This window comes from Anoplolepis gracilipes, chromosome 14 (assembly GCF_047496725.1).
Source record: "Anoplolepis gracilipes chromosome 14, ASM4749672v1, whole genome shotgun sequence".
In the NCBI taxonomy this organism is placed as follows: Eukaryota; Metazoa; Arthropoda; class Insecta; order Hymenoptera; family Formicidae; genus Anoplolepis; species Anoplolepis gracilipes.
Genome location: NC_132983.1, coordinates 5,420,643 through 5,430,959, shown reverse-complemented (window position 1 = coordinate 5,430,959; position 10,317 = coordinate 5,420,643). Strand labels below are relative to the sequence as shown.

Below are 10,317 nucleotides of genomic sequence, written 5' to 3'. Positions count from 1 at the left end.
ATTGTCAGTTCGCGGAGATTGTTGTACTAGCACATGTATCCGTTTGAAAAGATTTGTAATTTTATTTAAAACATTTTAAACATTTGAGTGGTGTTTGAATTGAACCGTCCCGTCGCTTTAAAAAATCTATCAGGTAATTGAGTAGTATTTATTTATGTAAAGTAAAACTTTATAACATATAATTGCAACATTTAAACTATAGTTAATAATGTAATTAGTGTATGTAAGTGCGTGATTTTTATACATAATTTTGTCTAATAATACAAGTTTGTTCACTTTGTTTAATTATTATAATCTTATTCTTATAATCTTATTAAATGTATTATATTCTTTTTGCGCAAATATTTAACAGTTAGATAAACATAATAAAAACGCTATTAAATAATCGTTGATAATGATATAATTTGTACATTTTATCAAAACACAATGTGTTTGTGTGTGTGTAACGTGATAATAAATTTGTGATAAAACGTGATAAAATTTTCAAATTAATTCTTTGTTGGAATGTGCGAATGCTTAATAATTCCGTTTATTATATAGTAATACTATCTTTGCTCATCAATAAAAATATATTTTTAGATTTAAAATACATACGCACACACAAATTTGCGCATAACTAAACTTTAAAGACATTAGGATGTGATCACTTAAGAGCATTTCTTTTTATATATTTATAAAATAAATAAAATTATAACAATGTTAAAATAATTGATACATTTTTTAGATAATAAAATAAAATTAATACTCGACCTAATTTTGATACTATGAAGCAATGATCAGATTTTGCAATTTTATTTTAGAATCTTAAGAAATTATATGTTATAAATAGCAACATAATTATAAACAATAAACGATAAAAATTTTTTTATATAATTTAGGCGAGCGATATCTTTTTCATTATAATGAATAAATTTATCACATTATTTATAACTTTTCAAAATTATTAACTATGTAAAATTTATAAGATTAAGATATTCAATGATTTTTCTCTCTGTCTTTGATACTCCTTTTCTCTTCCTCTCTCTCTCTCTCTCTCTCTCTCTCTCTCTCTCTCTCTCTCTCTCTCTCTCTCTTTCTTTCTTTCTCACTTTCTCTCTCCCTCTCTCTCTCTCTCTCTCTCTCACTTTTTTTCTTTTTTTTTCTCTCTCGTAGACTTAAAATATCAAGATAATTATGACAGTTTTGTTGTAAACAAATATTACTTATTTTTTCACTCGTGCAATCCAAGGATTATAAAAACAGGAAGTTAAAAAGATAAAGCTTAACTGGTCAAGATTATCACATCAGGAAACAATGTTTATCACCATATTGTTATTATTTATGTTTATTTTACTGGTGTGTAATTATTATGTGCATTATGGAAGAAATGGACGACTTATTAATCTCATACCGGGACCACCAGGCCTTCCGTTTCTTGGCAATATATTGGAAGCTCAAATTTCACCAGGCAAGTATGAAATTTCTAATTTATTTACAATAATTGACAAAAGATTCATCATTCATGCACATAAAAGTAAAAGTTAAATTCACAAATCTTTTGCGTTGAAATGCTTATCAACATTTATTGCATGTAGATTACTTATCTTAGTATTTCTTTTTACAGTATCAATTTGCTATCCATTTACTTAATTATCATTACTTATTTTCAACATGAGTAAAAGTAACAATGAAAATAATGACAAAATTAATTCCTCAACAATTTTATATATTGACAATTTTTATATATTTTATAGAAAAGCTAATGAAATTGTTGTTTAATTGGACTGATAACTATTATCCCATTTGGAAAGCCTGGGGTTTTTTCATACCTGTTGTTTCCATCCGTCATCCAGATGATGTGGAGGTAATACAAAAAATTGATTTTTTTTGAAGACATAGAATTACGGTTTAGCTAGATTTAAAAATCTTGCGCTTTATAAGTAAATTTTTGCTTGTAAAAAAAAGATTTTTAAAAAATAAAAAGAAGCAAACATTGATACTCGATTAAATTTAAATAAAAATTTGAGATATAATTAATAAATTATTTGTGTATCTAAGATGGAGTGACACAATGAACTGATGTTCTTTCTTAAGATGTTTTCGGTAATTTCAGACGATACTAAGTAGCACCAAGCATATTGAGAAAAGTCGTTTGTATGATTCGTTACTTCCTTGGTTGGGCACGGGTCTTCTTACCAGCACAGGTAACGTAATGAAATTAACATATAGAGCGTACATGCTCTTTATTATTACAGTCTGTTATCGATCTGTCTCCATTACAGAAAATCCAATAAAATGTTACAATTAGACTTAAATATTATCTTATACAATTAAATAATGAACGTATACAACTTTTTCGTTATAAAAACTAATAAATTTAAAAGAAATTTACAAGTAAAAGTTATAATTTCGCTGTAATACATATATTCTCAAGCAAACAGCAGTAATAAGAATGACAGCAGATATTTTAATTAAAAATTTTTAATTAATTTATAAACATTATTACACGTGCGCACGTAATATACTTTGAATAAATTATTTTTATTTCCCAATCAATAAAGCTTTAATTACAAACTAACAATTAAATTTATGTTAATATTTATTAATTCTTTTACAGTCAAAAGATTTAGAAAAAAAATTTAAAGGATTATAAAAGTGAATTTTGCGACAAAAGAATAAATTTAAGATAATTAATATATTATTTATAAATTGATCCATTAAACATTAAAGTAGGAAAAAAATAATTTTATATAATATTATTATAATTCTTTATCATATAATTTTACGTTATACTGTTTTTGTTTTAGGCACTAAATGGCAAACACGGCGAAAGATATTAACACCTACATTTCATTTCAATATATTAAATCAATTTGTGGATATCTTGATTAAAGAGAGCAATTGCATGACAAAATCGTTGAAGGATGCTGGAGGAATAGTAGTAAAAGATTTATCATCATTTGTTAGTGAACATACGTTAAATGCGATATGCGGTAAGGCTTTTGTAAAATTTCCATTGTCCTGTGTTCGTATTAGGATTTCATTCTAAGTTATCATAATTTGAGATAAAAAGGTAATTCATTCTAACACAAAACACCGACACTCCAATGAAAGTAGATAATATTCTAACTTTTAAAATCTTCAGCTCTAATAATCTTTGACCTATTTATGATTTTATATGATAAATGCACTCGTAGAAACTGCCATGGGCATTTCTCTGCAAAACCTTGATGAGTCCCAGCAACAGTATCGAAATGCGATAAATGATATAATCCAACTAATAGTTTATAGGTAATTAATGTTTAGTAAATAATTGTATAATTTTTATGATCTCTCCTTTATGTTATAATTATGTATGCAATTATATGTATACAATTTGAAAAATAGATTAATTATTTAATAATCATATAAAGCTAAAATTAGTATGAACAATTAGTGTAAAACAGAAATTCTATTTATTACCAGTTATTAACAATCAAAATATTGTACTTGCTAAATGTTTAATTTCATAATATTGTAATCTTTAAAATATTAAAAATATTGAAAACATTAAAATATACCAAAATTAAAAAAAATAAATTGTGCAATAAAATTTACAGAAAAATCACATTTACATCAAAGAATCTATCTTAATCTAATTTAGTTAAAACAAATGGTTAATGTTTTAAGAAATGCTACATATTTTTGTGGTAACATAGGCTGCGTTCAGCAGAGAAAGCAAATCAGTGAGCGCTTAGTGATTTTTTATTGTGATTGGTTTCTGCACTTAGATCCAACATAGATCTAAATGCAAGAATCAATCACAATAAAGAATCACTGATTTACTTTCTCTGCTGAATGCAGCCATAGATAAATTTTATTTATATTCTCTATAATCACTTATAGTTTACTTTAAATATTTACGCTAACTTTAAATAAAGCTGTTACACAATTACATCATTTTTAAAATTATATAGTTTAATTGAATTACGTTTTAGAGTTTTTAGGCCTTGGTTCTATAACGATTTGTTATTCTCGTTATCGCCACAAGGAAAAAAGCAAAAAAAACTCTTAAAAATATTGCATGGATTTACGGAAAAAGTACGTTTTAAATCATGTTATTTCAATCCTTTAAACTCTTTTTTTGCGTAATATTATAAGAAACCTTATAATCTTCGTACCGTAAAATTATATGATTAATCAAAAATATTAATAGCACATATTTTAATATTATGGTATTGTTATTAAGTACAAAAAATTAATACCGTACTTGTATGTGTAGATCATAGCGGAAAGAAAACTTTATCACGAGCGCACCAATGGTCGGTACTTGAAAAATCTTGAAAGTGACAAAGAGATAGATGATGTCGAAGTGTTTGGAAGTATGTAAGAAATCAGCTTCTAATTTAAGCTTGCTTGCGTAATTTAAAATTATTGTAGTAAACATACGTAATCTTGCGTAATGATATAGCTTATGTCTGTCGTAAAATTAAATAATTATTATTTCTAATAGAGTTTGACCTTTATACAAGAATAATTTTAATTAAAGAATGCAAAAATGAGATTGAGCTAATTTGCTGTTTATGTTTCTAAAAAGTTAAAAAAAAGCGGCTGGCTATGTTGGACCTTTTAATAGCGGCATCTCGAGAAGGTTTATTAACTGATTTAGACATTAGAGAAGAAGTCGATACTTTTATGTTTGAAGTACGTATCAGTAATCTTTTTTTCTTTCGTTTAGTGTATTTAAGCATGTATAATTGTATTACGTTATACATAATACAATAATACAATAATTAATGACGATGATTACAGGGTTACGATACTACAGCGAGGAATATGATGTTTGCTTTATTACTATTAGCTGAACACAAAGATATTCAGGTACTTTTTTTCAATATTATTGCAATATATTATTTAAATTACAATTTTAACTCAAAATTTTGTACGGATAATTATAGTACAGATCTATAGTACTGATATCAAGTTTTTGTTGCGATGTATATTTTCTATATACCGAATGTCTGAAATTAAATATCAAAACTTCGAGAGCATATAAAAGATAGAAACTAGAAGAAAAAACTCCTTTACAAAATATCGCTCGGTTTTACTTTGTTTTGAACAAAATTAAAAGAAAAACAAACGAAAAAGGTTTTATCACAAATATATAACGATTATTATAATTATCAAAAAGTACCATAAAGTAAAAGTTATGGAACATTAAAATTAAAAAAAAGAGTGAATTAAAATTTTTTAAAAATAAAGTTAGAGAATTGTGAATAAATACGCGATACCGCATAATTAAGAGCCATTTACAATAAGTTTTGTAAATCGTGGGCCACAAGGAATTAAGCAATCATAGTTGACCTTAAAGAACAATATTGAATATCATTCGTTAGGTAGTAGACCGCCCTTTATTGTAGCCTGCTACTTTAATTTGTATTTGTTTATATTTATGCCTTTTTACTATGAATTAATTACAGTTGCTCATCAAAAGTCTACAAGCGAATAATTAATTACATCTGTCACATACATATTCTAATTTCGTTGATAATGGGCCAACATGGGTTTTTGCGATTTTCTTCAAAGCGTAAAAAACCGAGCAAATTACTAAAACACTTATTTTCTCACTTTATCAATTTCTCACGCTTTTAAAGTTTTGACATTTATTTTCGAGATACCCTGTATGTACATTAGTTTCTACATTTATATCGAAAAAAAATATTTTTAAAGTAAATGTAAAATATTTCTTTTGATTTTATTAAGAAATTATATGTACGTATGTACATATAAACCAAAATATTAAACAATACAATTTAAATATCATCAATGACGCAGAAACGTGTAAGAGTTGAAGTCGATATCGTGATGCAAGAGAACGGAGGAAAACTAACGATGAAAGCGTTGCAAAATTTATCATATTTAGAAAGATGTGTAAAGGAAGCGCTACGTTTGTATCCCAGCGTGTTTTTAATATTGCGAAAAGCTGCCGAAGATGTAAAATTACGTAATGCATTACTTTTTTGCTCTACATATTTCTGGACATGAAACATTACATGAAGTAAAATTATCAAACGTAAAATGAATTAAGTTGTTTTAACATTTTAAGAATAACAATATTATATACATTTTATTAAAAAAAAATCATATTTTTGTAAATTTCAATATTTTGTAATTTTATAATACGCTTTTCAGAATCATATGTCATACCTGCTGGAACGATGATACATCTTCATATCTACGGAGTTCACAGAGATCCCAATTTTTGGCCAAATCCAGAAGTATTCGATCCGGATAGATTCTTGCCGGAGAGAATACAGAATCGTCATCCATATTCTTATATACCGTTCAGCGCAGGACCGAGGAATTGTATAGGTGAATTGTTATTTTCGTTTGTGCTCGTATCAATAATTCTTAATAGTGTCGATAAACTTTTGAATTTTATAATAGGTCAACGATTCGCTTTGCTGGAGTTGAAGGCTACAATAGCATCTTTGGTGCACAATTTTTACTTGGAACCTGTAGATTATTTAAAAAATATGCAGTTAAAGGCCGATTTACTACTTTGTCCTTCGCGTCCGTTGTATATAAAATTTATCCCAATTAATCACAAATAGCCGGTTAAAATTAACACGGATATCATATAAGTATAAGAATTTGATTAATTGTAAAAATGAAAATTAATTATTATACGCATATTATACGTTTATTATTATCAAGAAAATATACATTGTTTATTTAAACATGTTACGTGGTTTATTGTTTTGGAATACACGAATATATTTCTCGCATATTTTCTTCTTTATTTTTCGAGCGTTAATTGGACGGTGATATTTTAAACATAAGGCACTTTGAAAATCATGAGAAAGTAAATCATAAAATAATAATTATATATCTTAAATCTGTCTCTGTTAATGAAAAACTTATAGGCAAAAAGAACAAACTATATTATAGTTATCGAGAATTAAGATGGATAACAATTTAATTTTGAAAAATTAAAACGCATATTCTCTTCAATTTTTTGCTTACATGCGGTTGGCAACAGTCGAAAGTAAAAAGAATAACATATATGTATATATATATGTGTGTATTTTCTGTACGTTTATGATTGTAATATATTTATACATTTTAAAAACTAAATTAATTATTTAATAATCACGTATAAGTAAATAATTAATGTAAGACAATGATTTGTTTAAGCTGCCAATTATCAATCAAAATGTATTGTTCTTCGCGAAAATGTTTTATTTCAAAAGTCGATACTTTATACTATATTATATATATACACATATATATATACATATATATACACGTATGTATGTAAATATATCTATTTCTATATTCCAATTTAATTAAAACATTTCTAAAATAAATATAAAAAATTTATTGTAACTTATTAAGAATTTATTTATATCTCTGCACATAAAAATCAAAATATTAAGAAATAAGTTTTAATTTAATTCTGTGTATTTCTCGTGTCTCCTTGTCTACATTCTTTAAATGATCGCGAATAATGATATTACAAAGTAGAGAACTGGAAAATTATAAAAAAAAACTAAAGCTCGCTATTATACTTATAAACGAAACCATGTTTAAACGTAATTAACATGTCTATTTATTATACAAAATGTTTTTTAAAATAGACGTATTACGCCTAGAACCTGATATTATACGTTTATGCGATTAACGAAAATAAACACAGAATAAATTTAGTTCCTTAAAAAAAAGCAGATATTTTTGTGAGAAATAAAATAAATATTACGGATTTTTTGATAAAAACAAAACTTTGCCCATTCTCTTTTAATGACATTCAAAATTTTGACATTCTTTTTTATAATTCTGATTTAATTGCTACAACGATGTATTATAAACTTGGTATTCTCTTGAAAATTTTAAATAATAGATAGAAAAAATATTTAACTTTCGATGATCTCTCGTTACTTTCACATGTAGATAAATATAAAATTTAATGAAAATTGAGAAAAATACAAATCTCAAGCGACAAATAACAAAACAGAATATGTAGAATATATAGAACCTATTTAATTCAGAGTATTTTAGATTAGCAAATTTTAATAATATTGCCAGATACTAATCAATTATATAGAATGTTCCAACTTCTTGGTAGAATTATCCGTCAATTATTTATTGCAGATAAATATTAGTAACTGTGGTTCTATTTATTGATAAAATTGACCTCGAGTTAAATTGTTATCCAGAGATAGTTTTACTCGGTGATTGAAATAATAAGTAAAATTATCTTTCGGTAACAAACTTACATGTAGATATGATATTTACCTAATAATAAGTGATTGACGAATAAATCTATTAAGAAGTTGAAACAACCGGCTTCTTTTTAATAGCTCAAAAAAATATATTAAAAAATAACACTGATTAGAAATAAAAAAAGTTATACTGTCATACATTATAAAGAGAGTTTCACCATTATATATTTTACAAATTTACTTGCAAGTTTCAATACATTCCAAATATTCCAATAAAGTAATCTACAATACGTGATTGTGTATATTTTTTTAAATAAACTTACATTTGTGATATCTTTTTTTTTATATAGTTTTTATAATATTATACTATATAAAATATCCTTTATAAATGTATTATTAATACATTTTATATCTTTCTTATATAAAATTTTTAATAATTGAAAATAAATGTTCAAAACTAATGTTAAGTAAAAAAACATAACATTTTATAATACTTGTATTTTTTCATGTTTAATCAACACAATTTTTGTGTTATTAAAAGTGTATAACAAAAATTATAATATTATTTTTGCAATCAGAAAAGCAGATGTAAATAATATTATATACATTTTAACAATATACTTTTGCATAACAATTTTTTTGATGCTGACTTGACGTTTTGTTTTATTATTGCACTGTTTTCAATGTCAGCTTTTCTGACGAGACGCACTTGACATTTTGTTTTATTATCGCATCGTTTTAACGTCAGTCTTTTTTAACGACACGAACTTGACTTATTAAATTAATCATATATAAGAACAAATTCAAATTTAGTTTTTACAAACATTAGCTAGGAACCTTGTATTTTTATATAATATGTGCTATCATTTTGTAACAATTGTAAGATAACGATTGTGAATATTAACCAGTGAACTTAGTTCTTAGTTAATAAATTAAATCTGTTGATTAAACAAAAGAAAAAAATTTATAAAAATCAAAATTTTATTCTTCTCGTACTACTTATTGTATCAAACTCATATACGCTTATTAAGTAAAAGTTTATAATTTGTTTAAAAAAGGAGAGATAAAGTTTCTGGCGAAGAAAGCCACAGAACTATTTCCCTTTTATTTTAATAAACTATAAATATGTTATCTAAATAAAAATAAGAAATGTTACTTCTATTAAAATAGAATTTAAAAAAAAATAAGCACAAACAAGTGTTTGCAAATTGTTCTAAAGATAATTCGTGATGAATTACTAAATTGCCCAATGCACGTCCTGGACTTTCAAATATTAAATCTTCGAATTACTGAAACGTTCGACAATATACATTTTTCTCTGAAAATAAAAATTGGTTAAAAAAATAAATAATAAATGTATTATGCTTGTGTATTGTTAATATCGATGTAAATATTTTTATTTTGAAAAAGATTTTAAACGATAACAAAACTATTTTAAATCAATAGTTTAAATTTCAGATTATATTTTAAAATGGTTCCATGATTTTTATCTTCTCAAATAAAAGTATGCATAAAAATGTATAGTAAATGTTTAATTTACACAGCTCAGATTGTTTTCATTAATACATATATGTATTATAGAGAATATATTCCTGAGTAATACACTGCTGAATTTTGTAACCCACTCGTTTGGTTCTTGAGATTTGCGATTTTGTCATAATTTTGACAAAACTGTATAAAAGATTATACCTCACGATTTTGTCGCCACTTAGATACGTTGTTGTAAAAAACAATTGTTTTTCGGGAGTAATTCTTGGCAATTATAAAGTGAGAAAAGGCATCTAGTTTAGAAGACATAAATTAAAGTTTCATAATTTTAATGCTTTTCCTTAGATGTAAACTGATATTACAAACAGTAAAGTTTTATCAATATTTTAGTAAACGTGTGAGCAATGATTTTAATAATCAAAAAAAGAACATGTTGGAAAATTGTATTTTTTTTATATGAAGGGTGGGAGATGCAAGCGAAGCCCCTCCCCTGTTCATACATTTATTTTATGAAAAATTTTAAAAACATATATCGAGGTTAAAATCATTGAGACATTTATTTTATGAATAATTTTGAAAACATATGTCTTGATTAAAATTATTGAGACTAAATTTCTTTTTCTAAAAATATTATTTCAAATTTATATAT

The 10,317-nt window shown here is 25.1% G+C and overlaps 1 protein-coding gene across 4 annotated transcripts; it reads left to right on the top strand.

Moving 5' to 3' along the window:
• LOC140672998 (cytochrome P450 4C1-like) lies at window positions 1–6,698 on the top strand. Of its 4 annotated transcripts, none has more exons than XM_072905545.1 (13): window positions 1–133; window positions 1,365–1,447; window positions 1,734–1,843; window positions 2,093–2,183; window positions 2,787–2,972; window positions 3,177–3,270; window positions 3,957–4,059; window positions 4,241–4,340; window positions 4,556–4,662; window positions 4,771–4,839; window positions 5,794–5,962; window positions 6,151–6,330; window positions 6,406–6,698. In XM_072905545.1, the coding sequence occupies exons 3-13, from the start codon at window positions 1,742–1,744 to the stop codon at window positions 6,570–6,572; spliced, it is 1,368 nt and encodes a 455-aa protein (XP_072761646.1). In that variant the 5' UTR covers window positions 1–133; window positions 1,365–1,447; window positions 1,734–1,741; the 3' UTR covers window positions 6,573–6,698. The 4 variants fall into 4 exon arrangements, with proteins under 4 accessions (XP_072761646.1, XP_072761645.1, XP_072761644.1 ...); XM_072905544.1 differs by having other exon boundaries at window positions 1,229–1,447; XM_072905543.1 differs by having other exon boundaries at window positions 1,153–1,447.
• The last annotated feature ends 3,619 nt before the right edge of the window (window positions 6,699–10,317 follow it).